At 37.1% G+C, this 22370-nt stretch overlaps 1 protein-coding gene and 1 long non-coding RNA gene across 2 annotated transcripts in view; one reads left to right on the forward strand and one right to left on the reverse strand.

Annotated features, from left to right (window-relative positions):
- Positions 1-22370, forward strand: part of LOC120490739 (uncharacterized) — a 56969-nt gene that overhangs the window by 17951 nt on the left and 16648 nt on the right. The gene's annotated exons all lie outside the window — the stretch shown is intronic.
- The window catches only part of hcn1 (hyperpolarization activated cyclic nucleotide-gated potassium channel 1), a 112238-nt gene that overhangs the window by 16669 nt on the left and 73199 nt on the right, over positions 1-22370 (reverse strand). Inside the window, exons 4-6 of the mRNA XM_039688126.2 lie at positions 21369-21587; positions 4865-5011; positions 1623-1863 (exon numbers count right to left, since the gene is read on the reverse strand). Coding sequence (XP_039544060.1) covers positions 1623-1863; positions 4865-5011; positions 21369-21587 — 607 coding nt within the window. The remainder of the gene's footprint in view (positions 1-1622; positions 1864-4864; positions 5012-21368; positions 21588-22370) is intronic.

Raw genomic sequence — 22370 nt, forward strand, 5'->3', positions numbered from 1 at the left:
CTTAGGATGTCCGTCGGTTTGGCATGTATCCCAGTTGTGAGCTAACAAATGGGAGTTTGCCTGATTTATCATGATCGAACGCCTCACCTTACCCGGCCCTCACCTCGCGGCACACTGCCAGAACTCCACTTTACATACAGTACGCGGATGCTTTAAACCACTGCACGCCTTTTAAAACACTAAATCAGTACCAAGATTTGGCAATTATTGGCTCAAATACCTGCTATTCTGATTTCACCTGGCCAGTTTTTATTTTAGTGATGAAAAAAAATAATAATAATGCAATTAATAATAATGATAGTGATTTGTATTTGTTACATTTGTTTTGTATAATATTATTAATAATAGATACAAATGTTTGTTATTATAAAAAAATAATTTATTATTATTATTTTGCTTTTATTTTAATAATAATATCACAAAACGTTTTTATTTGTATTAATTAATAATAATAATAAATATTAATATGAATAATAGATACAAATGTTTATTTATATTATTATTATTGAATACAAAAATAAATAAAATATGATTATAAAAAGTGTACTTATTTATTATAATTATTTTTTAAATAATAACAATAATACAATTTTTTTTTAATTGTAATTAATAATAATAATAATAATTTGTATTTAATTTTAATAATAATAATACATACTCATTTTTATTTTTCCATTTCTGTGTATTATTATTACTAATAATTATTAATAAAATAATAATAATAAATACAATACATTTCTTATATCATATTTTTGAGATTTTTCAGTAAATAATTTAAAAGGCAGTATTTTATTTTAGCAATTTTTAATTCAGTCAATAAATTGCATTACTATGTATCTATCAGCATATCAGCTTTTTCCAGATTTCTCTATCAGCATTGGCCACTGCTGGTCGACATCTACACTAGACGCAGTTTGACTTAATGCCACTTATTAATAAGTGTGTAAATTGGGTTGTCCTGCACGTTTTTGACCGATCTCCGTTCAATTTAGGACCAAGGTCAATGTGTGTTCGTTTCTTATCAGAACGCAGTGAGGAGGAAGAGATTTTCTGACACCGCCAGCAGCTTTGACACACGTACGCACCCGTGTGCACACACACACACACACATGCCAGCAGCAATCCTGCTATGGGCCAAAATACCCGTAGCAGATGGTTTTCAACTGGAGCAGGTGGCTGGCATCACAGTGTACCCATGGTAGAGCAGGCACAACCTTCATGAATCGTGAAGGGAGATTATTTCATTTCGATTTTTGTTTCCACACTCGTACAGCTTAGGTAACACTGAAGAACATGTGACATCAAGGTCATTTTATGACATAATCTCTGAATTATAAAACTCTACGGATTTAGAAGGTGTTTAGAAGCTTGTGACTCGTCCGTTTCACTTCGGTCCATCAGCACGACATGCATTTGCACTGTATTCATTAGTGTTTAGGTTAGTAATTGCTGCAATTTTGTCCTAAACCCTGTGGCTGTTTGCAATGATTTTTCTACTATGTAAACATGCACCAGATGGAAGTCTTTGACTTGTGTAGCTTATTCGGCACCTTGTGTGGAGTTGAGTGAGATTGTAAGTTGTTTACAAGTTTGTGCCATCTGTTTGTGGGTTTTCAACTGACCTCCAAAGTAGGATCCGTCGGTGAGTTTCAGCTCTTTGTTGAATTTGGTAATGACGCTGGCCACTCCATGCTGTATGAAGTACATCTTTTTACCCACGGTTCCCTCGCGGATAATGTAATCGTTGGGCTGGAAGACCTCAAACTTTAGTTTACTCAGCATTCCCGTCACAAAGTTAGGGTCTGCGTTTGCAAACAGGGGCATAGTGGCCACCAACTTACGACAGTTGAAGTTCACAATTTCCTAAAGAAAACACAAATAACAAACATCAAAAGGTGAAAAAAAGCATAAGACAGTATCTTTGACATTTTCTTTTTTTGTAAAACATCATTAAAATGTGCAATTTAACCAAAACTTTATTTATTTATGTAGTATTTTATGTTTTTGCTTTTTTAATATATTGTTGAAATGTGTCTCATTTATAAATGAAAAGGGCGTACAGTTTTTTTCTAATCATAGTGTTGCTTAGATTTTAAATGCGCAATTTCCTGTGGGACAAAACCGAAACAAGACAGTTGACAAATATATATATATATATATATTTCGTCAACTGTCTTGTTTATATATATATATATATATATATATATATATATATATGATTATTATTTATATCGGAAATTATGTTAAACTAAAAGTTGCTTGATATTATTGTCAGCAAAATCATAGAAACATATTGTTCATATTTAATATATTATTTAGTAGGGGTGGGCAATGCATTTATGACTTTTTTTTTTTTTTTGTAAAAGTTGTAATATAAACAAAAAAGTTTTTTTTTGCTTTAGTCATATTATTGTATTATTATTATTATTCAGTCCCTCCAGAAAAACGCGATTATGCGATCGCTGAATTCAATGCAAAATCAGCCAAAGTCCGCATATTTATGCGGGGGCCGCATTTTTTCAAATACGCCGCAGTTTCGCCGCATAAATTGCCGATTTCCATGCAAAATATGCGGGGTTTGCATAATGTCATAATCCTCGCATTTTCGTTGCAAAAAAGTCACATGTATCTTAGCAGAAAGTTGAAAAATGTTGCGTTTGCTTCACACAAGAGCAGCCATTTCCCCCTGTTTCCATGGGAACGTTATGAAGTGACGCAATTACGCGACGCCGGACAGACTCACGGAGGCGATTGACATCTCACAAATCGAACTCGTATAACTGTCTGTCACACGTTCTACCGTCACATCGTTACTTAATAAACAACATAAGATAAAAGAAGTATTATCAATCAGAAATTACCCGCACACATGGGGTGTTCGAGGCGCACATATAACACTGCAGACAGTTCAACAGGAGCGCGCAGCTCTTAAAGGGGTCACACCTTATTTACACTCGTTATAGTCTGAAATAAAACAACTTCAAGATGAGAAATTAAATATTCCCAGCGCTTTCTATGATGTAGTATGCTTGTTTATCAAAGGAAGTAATAAGAAATGACTCTTACATTAACAGGATGTTGGGGGAACCACTTTTTTTCTCTTTTTCATCAAACCGCAATTTTTGCAAGTTCCCTCAATTTTTGCAAATTCCTGCAATTTCATCGCATAAAATTGCATAAATATCCCGCATATTCCATCGCATTTTTAAAGAAAACGGGCCTCATAATCAATCAATTTTTGCCCACAACAATCACAAAAAAACTCCACGTTTTTCTGGAAGGACTGAATACTAGTATGGTAAATGTTAAATATAAATCGCAAATTTTTTCACAAATTTTTGGAAATTACCACCACAAAATCAGTCAATTTGATAGCAAAAATCACAAAAAAAATCGTGAAATCCTGGAGGGACTGATTATTATAGCTTTTTTATTTCTGTTGCTGCTTTCTGACAATATTTAAAATGTATCTCAAAATTTATATCTGAAAGGGTGTAAAGTTTTTTATTATTATTTTTTAATCACAGTGTTGCTTAATTTTATATTCACAATATCTTATGGGATGAAACAGAACGACATAATTTTATTTTATTTTATTTTATTGGTAAAACGACCCAGAAAGTTGAAATCTAAACAAAAAAAAAAGGATTCATTTTTTTTATCGATATCTAAGATGGTTTTTAAAAGTTGAATGCATTATGACCTTTTTTGTGTGTTTTGGTTAAATTACTTTATTTATTTATTTATTCATTTGAATGTTTTGGCCTTCTGACAATATTTAATATGCATATCATTTATATCTGAAATTATGTTAAACTAAAAGTTGCTTGATATATTGTCAGCAAAATCATAGAAACATATTGTGCATATATATTATTTAGTAGAGGTGGGCAATATGTAAGAGCAAAAATAACTTTTTAAAATGCATATTTCAAAGCTTTTATTCAGTTTTTTTCAAGTTTTTGCTCAGCAGCACTCCTCTGTGACTATCACCAGCCTCTATAGTCTCTCTTCCCACTGCATTGCAGTGATCTTATAGTACGGAAAGCTAATGCACATAATGTTCAGTCGTTCTTGTCTCCATGCTGCCGGGCTGAAGGAAGTGTTTGTTTGCTGTGTGAGAAGGATAAATCTGCACTGTGCCTTAAATCGTGGCGTAGTCGTAAAAGCGACAGGAAAAGGTTCTGACCGCATTCACACAGGAGGAATAATGAGTTTGATGGCCACGTCCAACCCTTTACCTCCACTAGGGAGACAAGCTGGAGACTTTATCTATTTAAAGCTGGTTTGTCACAAGGCGGTGCATGTAAAAATAGCAGCCCTGACCAACTGAGGGAAAGAAAGAAAGAGAGAGATCGAGGCGGGAGGGAGGGGGGTGCTGCCAGAGAGTTGAGGTGTTTTGGGGATGAAGCCGTCAGTGTTATCTCTCACTTTGCTGTGTCATAAAAGACACTCATTCTGCCTGCTAAATCATGATGACATGGGTGTTGCATTCTGGGTCATTTTTAGAAATTCCCATTTTCGGTATGCATAGGATATCTGAATGACCTACGACATCAGTCAATATAATATAAACTACTAATAACCTGGCATGACTTCTGATACAGATGAGTAAATCTGCCAGAGGCGGTTACTAGGGCTTAAAGAACTGTGTGTGGCATTGAAATAATTTGAAAGACCTGTGGTATCCAAGAACTAAGTTAAGATGTTTCTTTTCATATCCAAATGAAAAGGATTATGCGTCCAGACAGGGAGATAATCCTAGATCAGCACTTATTTTGTGAGACGCTTGGGTTCAGATGTACCCGCAGCTGCATTAGCTCTGACCCTGGATCAGCACTACTGTGACCTCTTGCCGTCTCACCTCTTTGAGTGGGTCGTTGAGCTCGTTAAGGATGCTGTCCTCGTCGAAGATCTTGCCTTGGTAGCGATGTTCGTAGTAATCGTGGATTTTCTGCCGCATGTCAGCTGGCAGCTTATGGAAGGACATGTACTGCTCCACTTGCTTGTACTGTGAGAGAGAGAAAGAGAGAAAGAGTTTTTAGTATAAAAAGAAAAAAGAAGCTGGTCGAGACCTTTATATTTAAAATTAATCGCAATATTTAGATCTGAAATGGTGAGTTTAAAAAAAAATCAGTCACAATGTTCATTTTATATTTACAATGTCACAAAACAGAAACAAGACATAGGTATAATGTAAAATGACCCAGACAATCTAATATATATATATATATATATATATATATATATACATATTATTTCAGCAAGGATGAAACTATAAGGATGAAACCATGCCACTATATGCATGAAATTACATTAATACTCGTCAAAGAATTATAAAAAAAACACACAAATATTAAGCAGCACAATCGTTTTCTTCGAATGAAAAATGAATAACACTGCTTAATGCACTGATCATTTATCCCACAATGCACTGCTCTTTGAATAATTTCTGAAATATCATGTGACAGTGAAGACTGGAGTAATGATGCGAAAATGTCAGCTTTGCATCACAGGAATAAATTACATTTTAAACAACGCATTCTCACCCCAAGGCGTCACATTTGACCATGCTTCAATATTTGACGTTTTAGGCGCCCTTTAGCGTCACTTACATGACGCGATCCTACGGCGTCATCTAACTGACGCTAAAGGAAAGCGTCAGTTAGAGGACGCGGTTAGGTTTAGGTGTGGGGTGGGGGTAGGGTACACGCGATCCTAGGGCGTCATCTAACTGACGCTAAAGGGCGCCTAAAGCGTCAGATATTGAAGCATGTCCAAATCCTTCCCAAGGCGTCAGTTAGGTGACGCCTTGGGAGTGAGAATGGGCTGTTTTAAAATATATTGAAACAGAATTGGAACAGTTATTTTAAATAGTAATAATATTTGACAATATTGCTGTTTTTCAGTTTTTTTACTCAAACAAATGTATCTTTGGTGAGCATAAGAGGAAATCATTTAAAGGGGTGGTATAATGCCCCTTTTTACAAGATGTAAAATAAGTCTCTGATGTCCGAAGAGTGTGAATGTGAGGGTTGAGCTAAAAATACCCAACGCATTTTCATCCCAAAACGTCATATACTGACACTTTTGCCAAAGCATACATCCAAGGCACATGGCACCCTTTAGTGTCAATATAACACTCACAGAGTATGGGTAGGTTTAGGACTGGGGTAGGGTTAGGGTTAGACCACTAGGAGGCGCCTTCTTGCCAATATATCTGCGTTTCATATTGACGCTAAAGGGTGCCATGTGTGTTGGATGTCTATGCATTGGCAAAAGCGTCAGTATATGACACCTTGGGATGAGAACAGGCTCAAATACCCCACAGGTCATTTTTGTAGCATGTTAAAATTGTCCTTTTATGAGAGAGATCAAAAATGTTTTGTGTGTGGCTCTTTAAATGCAAATGAGCTGCTGCTCCAACAGTTTGTTCTTAGCAGAGAAATATAGAGCCCTTTGTTGCGAGGTGGGGTTTATGTAAATTTTAGGCAATCGTCATGTCATCGTGATCCTGGGAGGAATGTCGTGTAGTCCCTATCAGTCGTTTGTTGTAGTCCTTAAAAAGTGATTTCTATAAAAAAAAATATCATAGAAATCCTAATCAACTACCCCAAACTTTTCAAAGGTTGTAAATATCATTTAGAGGGGTATGTGAACTGGAAATGTCACTGGTTTACATTTTATATTTCATTGTGTTCATGTTCACAGATTTGCAATCAAAAGTCAGAGATTTCAATACTGACATTCTCATCAAATTCTTCCAAAGCCAAATTATCTTGGCTATTATTATCTCAATTGTTTTTATTTTTATGTCCCCCCAAGGAATTATGTCCCCCCCTGTGGTGAAAATCAAGTTGTTTATATGTCTATGTTGTGGTTTAATATGCTTTAAGACAAAACCATGTGTAAATTCATCATCGTCAACACCATTGCTGAGTATTTCCTCTTTAAAACTGCAGTGAACCAAAGACAGCCTCAAAAACGCGTTTTAAAATCGCTGACGTCACAAACTACCCTGTAACCAATCACGTCAGTGAGTGGAGGCGGGGCTTATTTGCATATTCATAGAACCACGTATACTAAATAAGGCACAGTGTTACATTCAAGGAAAAAAAAATCACTGGAAAAAACTTTTAAATATAAGTTTTAGGTGATAAATGATTATTGAGAAACTTTAAATGAAACAAACATGAGAACATTTACTTATGAAAGCAGCCTCTGAGCAATGCTATGTCCCCCCGTGTAGGCGTTAGGTGAAATGATCTTTTTTTAATTCATGCATGATTTAATGATGAGCCATTTAGATGAATTCTGTGTAAACACATTCACACGCACAGAAAATTGTGCTGGGTCATTGGCTGTGGGCAGGTGGTGACAACACTTCCTGTCTGCCAACTAAGCTGATGACATCAGAGCAGGAATGTCTAATCCCAACACCTGCTCCCTTTCACCTGACTCTGGTTGCACATAAATTCAATTATGCATGCATTCTGTACCTACACAGGCTACCCACTCCACACCGTCACAGGAAACGATAGCCTACCAAGACGGTCAATATCCACCCGAGAACAATCTATTTTAAACTACATTGACTGATTCGCATATTAATAACAGCTCTCCTGTTCATGATTAATCAATACATGCGAGATATTTTATCTATCGTCTCTCTATGAATTGACTTTTACCTTAGTGTGAAGTGAGATTCATTAAGAAACTGTTAGACTAACAGGCTATGTTATGCAGCACAGAACCCGTATTCTGATGGTAGACCGCATTGAAATGGCTTTGAATGACTAGGACAATTCAAGCAACAAGCAATTAGGCTAATGTTCCAAAACCTCCCCATCTCTCGCTCTACTGCAGCGGGGACACGGCTAGACCGGCGGCTACTTATCGTCTCGACGGGAAGTCTTTATCCGTGTGTCTCTTAGACGGAGGCCTTCAGAATTTCAGAGCTGATGTCTTCAGGCTGTGGGATGCTTTAAGACAGCTACACAGTAGCAGCCTATAGGGAGCTTTAGCTTGACCATGCTGATTTTAGACTATGTCCCTGAGGAGACTTTGGGTCTGAAATATAAAGGAAGCTGGTTGTATGTGCAGGTGCAGGTGCTAGTGCACACACACACACCTGCAAACTGTGTGTTTCAGCACAAAACACACATTTTACTCACAATCCGGTTTAACGAATCTGATGAAGTATTTAAAGTCCCCGTGAACCGGAAGTTGCAAACGATTCTTCTCCAGTGCTGTGACGTATTTACTGTACGTTTTACTCTAGCGCTCCCCCTCTCCATCTCTCGCCCATAGCAAACTAACGGTTTGAGGGGAGTGGTTAAGCCTTTCCCCACCCAAGTTGTGAAACCTACGTCATCAGAAAAAGAAACCGTTCCAGACCGGAAGTAACTTTTCAGATTTTGATTAAAGATTACCAAGGTAAAACATTTTTTAAATATATTTTTACTTGCACGGATTAATTGTTCACCACAAGACTAGTAATATGCGCTAACAAAGTAAATAGGTTCAATTTTGAATTCACGGGGACTTTAAGCAGGAAATTATAGGGATTCACAATCTTTTTGTGTCGGTTAATGGCTAATGTTATAGCGCTGATTTGTTTTTCCCTATTTTTATATTTGGTTATAAAAATAACACTGATATAAGAGAAAATTAGCACAATGCTGACATCTTTAACAGTGTTTTATATATGTTTTATACAAATATTATAGTATTTTGAATGAGCTTTTAGTTTTATAGTTTGGATTTAAATTTTACTTTACGCTTTGCTAATTTTATGATGTGCTGTTGTCATATTTTTTTCCCCCTTCAAATATCATTAATTCATTTTTATTTCAGTTTTAGTAATTATGTACTTCTGCTTAAATGTACTATTTTTCCAGTTTGCTTTCAAGGCTGCATTTTCAAGTTTTTAAAGTTTATTCCTTATATCTATATTTTATTTCACTTAATTTCAATTACCAAAAACAATAGTTTGTTTTGGTAGAACACTGCGTGGAAACACTGTTAAATGTGATCTTTATCAAAAATCTCAAAATTAATATCGCCTTTAAAACTGTATTTGATGCTTAATTTCACTTGTGACATTTAAACAACTTAATTTGTATTTATTTTTATGGTGTAGAATTTTAATATTGACTATTTATTAGTTATTGACCACTACATGATAATTCTTAGCTTCTTGGTATCAGTCAGAATTTTTAAATTGGTGCATCCAGTCATTGATGATTATTTCCAATGTAAAATAAACTTATAATAGATGTCTTATTCACCACAAGCTATTCGCCTGTACTAGTTAACACAGTGTCATTATTTGCATAATTCAGGCAGTAGAATCAGATGCTAAAATAATGTGAAAATACGGGTTCAGAAACAATTAATTCTTATTCAATTCCCACATATATAGCTGTGTCCCAATTCAGAGGCTGCAGACTTCAAACGCCACACCTTTAACGCCCCGGGAAACGAAAGATGCATTAGTATACCGCATTCGAGGAATTGGGACAGCCTTTGCCACACCGCACTGACTCATTCTACCTTCACAATTAGTGATTTCTAAGCTGGAGAGGCTGAGCCAGTGCTGGATATTCAGAATATGAGTAACTGTGACCTGTGGTCAGTCAGTCGGTGTCAGTGTGAGTGCCGTGACCTTCTCTTCTAGAGATACAATGAGTCACTAGGCATCAGGGCAAAAGCAAACACACTGATGTGGACTTCCTTACGGAGATATTGTCCATGTATTTATTCGCACACACATAGTGTGCATGAGTACACAAACACCTAAGTCATCATTGTAGACTTACCGTAATAACTTGGGATAAGATAAGAATGGGTTTTAGCATACACTGTATTTATATGCACATTGTAAAAATGTATATGATCAATACAGTACATTATCACAACATGTTTGTGCATTGCTTTAACTCACCAAACTAAGTTAAGAACATTTTTAACTTTGTTATATAATATTCAACTCATTTTCAAGTTAATGTAATTTAAGTTGAATTTTACTTGAACATCCAAGTTGATTACACTTTTTTTTACAGTGTACTGCATGGCTCAATTTTATTTTAAACTTCTGTCAGTAACACTTAGTTTAGTTCCTGTCTCTACAAAGCCACTCTTTCTGAAGTGTGCTCTGATTGGTCGCTGGACCAGTGCGTTGTGATTGGTCAACCACAAGCGCGTTTCGTGAATGGCACGCAGTTACACTGCAAGTTTCAACACACTTACTAACACAGGCCTCCACCTTTTTATCATATTTTTTGTTTATACCTTGGGCGGGAATTATTTCATTGAGGAAAATTGTGACATGTTCGTTCCCTGCAGAAAACTCAAGACTAAAATCGAGGTGGAGTTCAGAACTCATGTTAACTGATATAGACAATAACCAACCCGGTCTCATCCCAAGACGTCATATAACTGACGTTTTGGGACGTCTTTTGACCATACGTCAATATTCGCCTTTTTAGGGCCCCCTTAAACGTCGGTAGATAAGGTTATGGGATCCTAACTCTACCCCAGACCTAAACCTAACCCTAAACCTAACCCGTCACCTAACTGACGTTAAAGGTAAAGCGTCAGTTGTATGACGGCCCGGGATCGCCATCTACCGACGTTTAAGGGGGCCCTAAAAAGGCGGATATTGACGTATGGTCAAAAGACGTCCCAAGACGTCAGTTATATGACTTTTTGGGATGAGACTGTGTTACAATAACTCCCCTTGGAGTGAAATTGTGCTTTCTAACTAGACCTTTTTCATGCCAAACATTACCGCCTTCCATTTTTTCTCTCAGACATTCACAGGGACCAAACCTTCAGAAACTCTGGAAACTCATCCATTTTAATCAGAGTCTACACACACACATGTATATATTCAGCAAGCAGAATCAGGGGATCAGCCTGTTTGGTTTAACGGATTGTCACAACCCGATGACGACAGCGCCTGTGAATAAGCATCGTCTCACACACTGCAGGCCAGTGGTGCTGCGCTAAGACAGCGAACGGGTAGAGAAGCAAATGAAGGTGAAAACAAAAATGTCACTTCTTGTTCCACATTGATTACAGCACATCTGTCAGAGCATGATAAGGCCTGTTTGAGTTTGCAGTACATTGATTTACGCTGAGCTCACAAAGAAGGGGAACTTTTTTGGTTGGTCGTGTGGGGAACGGGGAGTGTAGGTTTGTGTCTTCTTGAGGTGGCGACGAGGCACAGAGAAGTCGTACTCTTTTGGGCATGTGGCTTAAAGCAGGAATATCGTTTGGTACTGCCAGAGTAGATAAACTCATATCATCCTGAGATTTCATAAAGCTTGCTTACATGCACTTTGTGAGTCCCACAGAGGTAATGCTCAAATGTTTCAGCCGTCTGTTTGAATGACAGCTGGTGTCCTCTTATTGTCAATGGCGCCCCCCCTCCCCCCAGCCCCCCGTCTTGTCATTTATATTACCTTCTACTGTTTTATATATATTCACTATTATTTTTTTATCCTTCCGTCCTTTTCCATTTTTTGGTCCCATTTCTTTATATCCCTCCCTTTTTTTCCTTTTCATTAATTTATCCTATCCCTTTATTACTATCCTTAATTATTTTAATCCTGTTCCTCCCCTCCTTGTTTTAGCCTTTTCCTGTCCTTTATATTTACCTTGCAATCTTTTTTTGGTTAAATTTCCTTTTCCTTTGCTGTCATGTCGTGTTTCTTCTTTCTTTTCCATTACTTCTTATTTACCTTTTCTCGTCCTGTTCTTTTCCTTTTCATATCCCCTCCTTTTTCCTATTTTCATTTTGTTTCATTTCATCTTCCAGCCCGTTACCTTTCCCTTCCTGTTCTGTCCTTTTTTCTTTTCTTTAAATTTCCTTCCTTCCTTCCTTGCTTGCTTGCTTCCTTCCTTTCCCACTTCCTGTTCTGTCCTTTTCCTTTCCCTAAAATGTTGTACTTGTAGGTCATGTACTGTAGGCAGAACATATTTTTGTAGGCCAAACCTTGGTTAGCATTTAAGCACTTCCGGTTCCATTATCCTGAGGTCAGTGGGGGATTTTAATGGATTTTTGGTGAAATACTTGAAATAAGGTTGGAAGTGAACACAAGCTCAAGCTATTTTCACATTCTTATATATCCCTATTTACCTTTTCTTGTCCTGTTGTTTTCCTTTTCATATCCCCTCCTTTTTCCTATTTTCATTTTGTTCAATTTCATCTTCCAGCCCGTTACCTTGCCCTTCCTGTTCTGTCCTTTTTCTTTTCTTTAAATTTCCTTCCTTCCTTCCTTCCTTCCTTGCTTGCTACCTTCCTTGCTTCCTTCCTTCCTTTCCCACTTCCTGTTCTGTCATTTTCCTTTCCCTAAAATGTTGTACTTGTAGGTCATGTACTGTAGGCATGACATATTTTTGTAGGCCAAACCTGGGTTAGGATTTTAGCACATCCAGTCCCATAATCTTGAGGTCAGTGGGGTTTTTTTAAATGGATTTTTGGTGAAATGCTTGAAATAATGAACACAAGCTCAAGCTATTTTCACATTTTATTCTATACAATATAAAAAACATCAGTAATACTCTCTTGTGATAATTAAAGAAGCTTTTACTTGTCTTGTAAAGGGTGATTGCTCATACAGTAAGTGGCTAAATGGGACTAGAGAGATTGTTGGGGACATTAGATGTCATCATGTCGAACAAGTAAACTCATCTACTCACTACTCCGCTTTCAGAGCCTCTCCACGTTCTTGCAAACGATGAATGCTTTTAAAACAAAGACTAAAAGAGTTGTCAGAAGCTAGCACTTTTCTTTTTGAGAAAAAAGGTTTTTCTTTTTTTCTGTGTTTTCCATTACCTTTCATTTTCCATTTACTTTGCTCTTCGTTCTTCCTTTTCATTACCTTTTACTCTCCTTTCATTCCTTTCCTTTGTGTTAAACACTAGGCTAGTTCTGATTTTTACTCTCTACTACGTTTCAGGCAAGAGCACAGAAGGCTAATTCACATTCGGGTTTATTATCAGCGTGGGAACAGAAATGCTTTGTCAAGATTAGGTTTATCACCACTTTCTCTCTTTCCCCCTCACCCCATTTCTTCTTGCAGAAGCGGTCATCACATTAAATGTGTTCTGGGCTCTGGCAGGGTTATATTAGATGTCAGAAACAATCCGCCCAGCCTGTCTGCATCTCTCCTGCGTCTCAGGTGCTTGAGACTGCCCTTCACTCTTTTTCCAGCAGAAAAAAAAAATGGAAAGATTCTTTGATCCACCAAATTGCAAAGGTACCTGCTCAGGAGGATAGACTGCGGCGCACTCATGTGATGGCGATGATAATACAGATATCCTAATTTGCATGAAGGGAAGATGAGAAAAGGCAAGATAATTTGAGGTTTTATTATTCTGTCCCTTTGAAAATTAGAATCTATATTTGTATGTTTGTTGAAGAAACAAGCATACAAAATACAGTATATCATCTGTATGCATGCCCACAAACTCTCTGATTTTGACCTCAATTTTGCCATGCAGTAATTGTAATCGACAACGTTTATAAAATGAGTTAATTGTATCAACATGTTAATATTGGCAATAATAGAATATGTATGTTTCCTATCATGCATTACATCTTAACCGTGCATGTTCAGGTTTCCTTATAAAATATTAATGTGCAATAACAATCTAATTATTTACCATGTCATGATCACACAATCAAAATGACCTTGAGCTTGCTGTAAATACTTTTCATTTACCGCCAAACAAATCACTGCCAACGTCAGTGCTGTGAATTATCACCTATAGTCAATGCTGGCAGTCATAACCAAAGCCCTAAGATATATCACACACACTGACATAAAAGTCTGTTTATGTCACATTCTGGCTAGACTTTCAATATCTTACCGGGACAAATTGTAGAATCTGACAAGCAACAATCAGACAGCGAAACAGGTGTGCACCTGACATCCAACAAACAACCCACCTGTTTAACCTTTGCATTCAATCCCACAACAGCCTGTATGTGTGAAGCAATACATAACAAGCCTGCTGATCTGATAAAGGATTCTAAGCCGTTTTTGATCCAATATCCTTGCCTAGCTCTCCCACTGTGGAATGCTATGTAAATGCCAGGAAATAATGGCTGGGTTTATTCCTAAACTGGTCTAAAAAACAACATGAGGTGAATAAGGGGAACATTGACCTCACATGAAAGAAACTTCTCCTCGAAATGCTCTCCTGCTGATGGTCTTTGATCTTGCACTTTGAAAGAACTCTTCCACTCATACACATCTCCCTGCTCAGCACAAACCCACGTGTCGTGGTTCCTCTCCGGGTCTGATCTCTCATCCATGTGCTGGTTTGATCTGCTGATCATAGGAGATCTGCTACTGCAAAGCCACAGATGAGTGCATTGATGAGAGATATGGCTGTGGGAGCGTGGTTATCTTACCATTAGTCGTCGTTCTTATGCTTGTCTTTGCAAATGGAACAACGGATGGAATCGAAATGAGTCAGACAGGAGCTAAGCCAGAAAATTCTTCATCAGATCTGTTATAATACCACTGATTACAGCATATGCCCCTATTTATTAGTATTCCAATTTTGCACATAGGGTAAATTCGCAACTTTGGATGGAAACATAGGTAATGAAGCTGATATCACTTCAGCTCACTGACTGAGTGAAAACTGTTTATGATATCATGCTCATAAAACCTATTATGACTGAAAATTTCAGGGAAAATGTTTTAAAACAAAGACTGAATGAGTTGTCGGAAGCTTAAAGGATTAGTTCACTTTTGAAAAAACTTTTGCTGATAATTTACTCACCCCCATGTCATCCAAGATGTCCATGTCTTTCTTTCCTCGGTCGAAAAGAAATTTAGGTTTTTGATGAAAACATTCCAGGATTTTTCTCCATATAACGGACTTCAATGGGAACCGGATGGTTCAAGTATCAAAAGACGGTTAATAACTGTTTCAGATGCAGCTTCAAATGTCTTTAAACGACACCAGACGATGAATAAGGGTCTTATCATGCGAAACGATCGGTTATTTCAAAACTTATTCCAAAAATTTTACTTTTTTAAGGACAAATGCTAGCCTTGCTATATTCTCTGAGGCGCGTTTGTAACGTCACATAATACGTAATTACGTTCAAAAGGTCACGGGCGACGTAGCCGGAAGTACAGAATCAAAATCGTCCGACATCGTTGTTTTTCCTTTAAATTCCTTTTTTTGTAAACGGTGTTTGAGTTAGTTTGCACGTTCAACCTATGCGTTCAACTTGTAAACACTGACTCTGTACTTTCGGCTACGTCGCCCGTGACCTTTTGAACGTAATTACGTAATATGTGACATTGCAAACGCGCCTCACAGAATATACCAAGGCTAGCATTTGTCCTTATAAAAGTTACATTTTTGGAATAAGTTTTGAAATAACCGATCGTTTCGCATGATAAAACCCTTATTCATCGTCTGATATCGTTTAAAAACATTTGAAGCTGCATCTGAAACAGTTATAAACCGTCTTTTGATACTTGAACCATCCGGTTCCCATTGAAGGTCCATTATATGGAGAAAAATCCTGGAATGTTTTCATCAAAAACCTTAATTTCTTTTCGACTGAGGAAAGAAAGACATGGACATCTTGGATGACATGGGGGTGAGTAAATTATCAGCAAAAGTTTTTTCAAAAGTGAACTAATCCTTTAATGATAGTGACGTTGAAGTCATGTGACTGTGGTGTAGTTCGTTTTATGACTACATTTAGCTTTTGCCTTCTTCTGAATGTATTCATGCTTCAAACTTCATATGTTGTGTTAATTTGTGAAAATCAACAATACTTGTAAGAGTCAAACTTTCGTTGGTCACAGAGCTTATCTGCAATAATCCAAAAGCTAGTGGAAAAATCATATAGGGTTTTTGTTGAGAGAACAAGGGTGATGCGAACTTCTAGGTTGGCCTACTAAAATACGTCATCCCTGCACCGCTCTATTGAGCGGATTCTAACTATCTTAAATGCCTCTGATTGGCCATTGTGTTTGCGCTCTCAACAAACATGTCTGTAATAGGCTACAATGCTCAATGCTGCAAAAACACATTGTAAATAGAAACCTTTGTCGCTCTTCACAGACAGCCGGCTATCAGCGGGTACCGACAGAGCAGATCAGCCCTATATGCACTCTACGCAAGTTACCTAGGGCCCTGCAAATTACTCAAGGCCTCGCCTCCCCCTCGCGTCAAAGCGCATCAATCAAAGTTTACAACATTTGGTGTGATGGCCCTCCTCATTATACAAGCACAGACTTTTAAAACAAGACAATAATGATCTAGTCTACAAGTCAGTTTAGTTATAACTCTGCAATAAAGCAAGATGGAAAGCAATGTATTGACATTAACTATTAATTTATAGGCTATTGCATTTCAAATGTTGACTGGCTGGACATACTGGCCAATATGGATGCATCAAGTATCAAGTATTGCTTTTATCATTTAAAACACAGTGACATTCAATCCATTTTAGCTTATTTTCATTCATAGGGTGCATTTTTGAAATCAATAATTCAATTTGTACTATTTAAAATGTGAATTCTTGATATTAAGCATGTACTTTTTCAAGTAACGATGTCTATTTATGATATCAGGAATTACATTTTTATTAGTACTGGTTAAAGGAGGTTGGATTGTATTGGGAGCACTGGGGTGTCAGGTGTGACTGTGTGGCAATGGCAAATGGTTTACATGGCTCAAGGGTCAGGAAGGAGGGCCCCTTAACAGAATTTTGCTTAGGGTCCCAGGTAGGTCATGATCGGCTCTGGGTACCGGATTGACCTGGTGCTTGGTATACTACCGGGACCATCAATACTTCAGAGAGCCTGGTAGGTTTAAGTTTTGAAAATTTAAGTATTGACTTAACTACTTTTGACAACCCTAATAGGCGGTGTACAAGGCAGATCAATAGTTTTGGAAAAGTTTAAAATCCTAGTTATCCAGGTTGATTTATGCTTTTTAACACTTAGTGTAGTGATAAGTCATTAGTGTAGTTTTTTCATTTATATATACTGTATATATATATATATATATATATATATATATATATATATATATATATATGAAGAGTTCAGATGCAAAAGCCTCTAAATGCCATTTGAAATTTTCTTCTTTAAAGATGATTTTTATCAAACTTGTATATTTAAGTTCAGTAATTTCACTTAAATAACAATTAATAGGTAATTATCATTGCCATTTAAGTGAAATCACTGAACTTAAATATACAAGCTTGATAAAAATGATCATTCTAGAAGAAAATTTCAAATGGCACTTAGAGGCTTTTGCATCTGAACTCTTCATATATATATACTGTATATATATATATATATATATATATATATATATATATACACACATTTAAAAAAATTGTATCATACATTTTTAATGTTTTATTTGTTTAATTAATTTAATTAGCGTGCTGTGCTTTAGCGTGCTTCTCCAAAATAAGTCCTACTGTATGGTGGTGACCAGCGATGCCTTTGTTCTCGGCAGTATTGGCCAGTGACATTGGCTTTGTCATTTGACCTCTGCTGTTTATATATAGTGACCACTGAGAAGCCAGTTCGATATGAATGTATTTTGCAGATCTCTGGGCCGGGGAGCTGTATCTAATATCCATTTGCAATGGAGCCAGATTTTAATTGGCATTATGGCGGGATGAAACCACAGCGGTGACATTGCGATTCTAAGTGAAGTGTGTAACACTGCTCTTTGTGTCAAACGCTACACGGCCACGGCAAGGTCAAAAAATCATATTTAAATTGAAGATAAGAGTCGGGAATAAGAGTGCTGGGACAGACAGAGATGTAAATTCATAGAAGCCCTTTGTCTGTTTCAGACCGCTGTGTCATTGTCGCAGTGAAGGTGACACCAGCTCCGTGTGCAACTCAGATAAGCCCGTGCACAGCAGCCATGACAGGGAAATTGATGGTATGCATGGCCCATGGATGTGTGCGGCACCCTGTTTTCCAAAGTAAAGGAATCTCATTAACTTGGAAATCCCACACTTTGTTCCACTAAAAGGTTTCAGCTAAATGGCTTTGTCAATCAATAAGATGTAAGAGCTGGCTGTAATGAGAAAATGCAACTTTATAAATGCAAGAAAACTCCTAGATGTTATTTTAAACAGCAGCCACAACTGAGCTAGAGTCAAGTCTCTGGATAGCAGTCGGATCCTATGTTGGAATGTATATTGACGTCATTTAGCACACAGTTTATTTCCTAAGGCCGGATTCACATATAGCGGCTGAAAACACTGGGCGTGCCGCATTCTCCTTTTTCCAAAGCGCTAGGGTGGTTGTGCTCTGGTTGGTTCTTGTCATGTGACCTACTGTGCGCTTATGGTGCGCTTGCGGCATTCTGAAAAGTTGAGATGTTTTTATCTCGATGCGGCGCGTCGCTTCCATTATGAGGGAGCATACATTTGAAATAATGAACTTGAGCGCGCAAAAGACGCGATATGTGAACAGGCCCTAAAGCAGCTTATAGAATGCTACACATGATAAAGAAATTTAAACTTTTCATCCAAATGCTTAAATGCATGAAATAATTGCATATAAATGAGCCCAGGTGACTTATGACGGTTTTCCATTACCAGTATCAGCTTGACTCTACTCGACTCGACTCGGCTCGCTTTTCGCACCGTTTTCCATTGCAGACAGTACCGCCACAAATAGTACCCGGTCGTCATAGCGACACCTTTCGTTCCTCGTTGCCCTATCAATCTCTTGCAGGATCCTCTCTTCGGCAACCAAACAAAGGAAAGTCTGCACCTCCTCGTTTGACCACGGTGTATTCTTCTGAGTTGCCATAATAATAGCTAGTTTAGCAACTATCTCTGGCCAAACTATTTAAAAATGGCGGGGATATTCTGGATACTCCATCTGGCATGTACAATGACGACGCAGTGAATGGTGACGATTTTCTCTGACCAATCAGTCGGCATTGTTTTCACGTGACATTTTAGTATCGCCTTAGCTCTCTCAGAACTTCGACGGAGGCGAGTCTACTTATAAAAAAAAGTAACAGAAAGCAGGTACAGGTACAACTTTTACACAGTGGAAAACCAAACAAAGGCGAGCCGAGTCGAGTCTAGCCGGTACTGTGTACTGGAAAAGCGCCATTAATTGCGTTTCAGCTGTGTCTCTTTTAAGTATCAACTTTGAATCAGGTGTTGAATTTAGGAGAAATAAAAATAGACACAAATGAGGATTTTTTTTGCTGTGTTTCAGCATCATTACTCCAGTCTTCGGTGTCACATCATTCTTTTCAAAAATCATTGTAATATGCTGATTTGCTGCTCAGTAAACATTTCTTATTATCAGTAATGTTGAAAACAATTACTTTTTAAGATTTTAGCATTCTGAAAAAGCAAAATGCTAAAATGTTGTCACTTTTGATCAATTAAATACATCTTTGCTGAATTAAAGTATTGCTTTCATTCCACAAAAAAACAGTTACAGACTCCAAACTTTTGACCGTGGATAGTATACAGCTCAGATATTTATAGTATTCAGCTCAAAAATGTTAGAGTTCAACTTCCATAAGTGAAGTTACTGTGATCTTTTTTCTTATGAAACATCTGAGAAGCCTATTCGGTAACCTCAAAAGGTATAGATAAGTTAAAAAAAAAAAAAATTTTTTTTTTAGGGAACTGCCTAGAAACAAGCTGTTACACCTCTAAAGGTACAATCTTTCTCTGACAGTGTTGCCTATTCAACATAATTATTTTTCATTAAGTCTGTGCCAGCTCCCTGGAGAACAATCCCATTCTCTCCATTCCCATATCGTCTTTCCATCATCCACTAATGGTATTAAATGGCAAAGCTGATGGCTCATGTTGGCATGACGTTGTGAAGTTAACCTGGCTCGTTGAGGTCCCAGATGAGAAAACCCCTCCTACCATGGGACAAAGCAGCTCTGGCTCCTCTTGCACATGCTTTGGTCCAGAGAGAGTGTTTTTGTCTTTCACATGGGATAAATCCTCTTTGAAAGCATGAGGATATAATGATTCACTACCGGTACAACAAGCACTCAGACAGAATGCTAGAATGAGGGATAATCTGACAATCCCTCCTCTCATGGTATCTCAGGGAGGAAGCTGCATGCTGTTTAGATGAAGTGGAATCAATACGCTGTGGCACCTCAGAGTTGATGACTTAAGTATCACAGTACATAAGACTGAACAACTGAGGTCAGAGAACAGCAGAACAGTGTCAAGCAGTGATCGCACTCGTCCAAAAACCTGTGCAAGAGAGAATTACACACCGCGGTAGATGTCTGTGCTGATACCGCTACAGGTATATGCTGTTTACACGCGAGATTGGCGAAGAAACATCATGTTATGAGAAAAAAAAGAGCTTTGTAATGTAGCTGCTTGCTGCTGTAATGTAGAATTAGCTGTTTTAAAATTAAAAGTTGTATAATAAAAATTTCAATTGCAATTATTCCAGACTTTATTTGTGAGAATAATAGTAATAATTATATTAATTGTTTTTAAATAGTTAACATATGTGAAATTATTATTATTAAGTTGAAAAATGTATTAATCATAATTGTAATATTTTAGAATAATCAAAAGTATGAATTACTGAATTAAGAATGATTTTAATATTTAATAATTGAGAAAATGTATTATTCTTAACCGTAATAATAATAACAACATCATCTTAGTAATACTTAATCAAAACCATAATATTTTTGAATAAAGGATGTGTATTAATCTTATTTTTACTTCTTTCTTTTTTAAATAATCAATAAATCATAATCAATATGTTTTAATAATACATCATATGAATCAGTGATTATTAATAATCAATTTTTATTGATTATTATTATTATTATTAAGAGGAATAAGAATAATGACTCATTTAAATAATCATATAATATATTTTAATAATAACTCATATTAATTAGTAATTAATAATAATCAATTTGGGATTATTTAAATAATATTATTAAAAATATAATAATCATTTTATATCATAATATATACCGTTGCAGTGATACAAAAGGCACATTTTTGCTTATTCAAACACATATAATTCTAGACCTGTAGATTCCAGCCCTGAACCTGTACATGTTTGTCTGACACATGCCGCCTTCTACCTATGTAGCAGAGATAGAATTTCTTTGACGTTAGATCAATATCAAAGTCATTCTTGAATGATTGATGAGCTCATAATGTGATACATGATGATGACAAAGATTGCTACGCTATCATGGTGTTGTAAGATCGCATGCCCGTCCAATGAAGGCACGGTGGTGTAAATATCAAAATAACGCGTGCGTACCTGCAAACAAAGCAGCCAGGTGAATGAAACGGATGAGGTTGCGCTTACCTTCTCTTGGTACTGTCGTCGGGACGAGTCCAGAGACTGGATGAGGGCTGTGGCGTGGCCCACAAACATGGCGTAACAGGTGGCGCCCACGATCATACTGAGCATGGTGATCCAAAGGTCTGACATGCTGACAGGCGCCCTGGCCCCGTACCCGATACACAACATGTGACTCATGGCCTTAAATAGGGCGTAAGAGTACTGCTTTCCCCAGGAGTCGTTCTAAGAGAGCGAAAGAGACAGACATGAGAAGATGACACAAAAAAAAGAAAGACAGTCAGTGATAGAAAAGCAGGTGGAGTGAATTTAACACATGCGGGCTTGCAGGCAAAAAAACAACAACAAAAAAACAGCCTCAGTGCTATCAGTGAATCTTCATATAGTGTCCTGCCAACAGTAACCTTCATGCATGGCAAACTATCTCTCTCCATGCATCTCTCCTTCCTCTTTCTCTCTCTTTCTTTGTATTCATTGCTAGTTGTTATATGTTGTAATCCATACATCCATATTTAGCCTAGTAGCTTAAAATAAATAATAATTTTGTTTTTGGTCTCTGTTTTATCAGCCTTTGACAAAATACCCCTGCTATACACCATCTTTTTTTTTTCTTTTTGGTCTCTGTGTCATTTGCAATGGGGTGTGAAAACAAGTGATGGCTTTGGTGTCTGCTAATCAACTTGGATTACTTCCATTAGCTGCCGTCAGTTGATGCACGGCTCTGTAGATCCCTGATGCCGGACGAGAGAAAAGAGGAAGGGCACTTTCAGTCCTCTCACAGGCTATTAGGCTGATTTTAATGGAGAACTGTGCGAATAGAAAGAGACAAACTGTACTGCAGATGTACTGAACCTGCTCAGAATCAATACGGCAGCTCATGAAAACAAGATGTTAAAGGGAAAAACTTTCCAAGCAAGTTTTTTTTTTTGTCCTTTTGTCACCTTCTTTTATTATATTATATAATATAATAACTGTAAACTTGCATTTTATGAAACCTGAAAATGTATG

Source organism: Pimephales promelas, chromosome 19 (assembly GCF_988280905.1).
Source record: "Pimephales promelas chromosome 19, fPimPro1.hap1.1, whole genome shotgun sequence".
NCBI classification, from domain to species: Eukaryota; Metazoa; Chordata; class Actinopteri; order Cypriniformes; family Leuciscidae; genus Pimephales; species Pimephales promelas.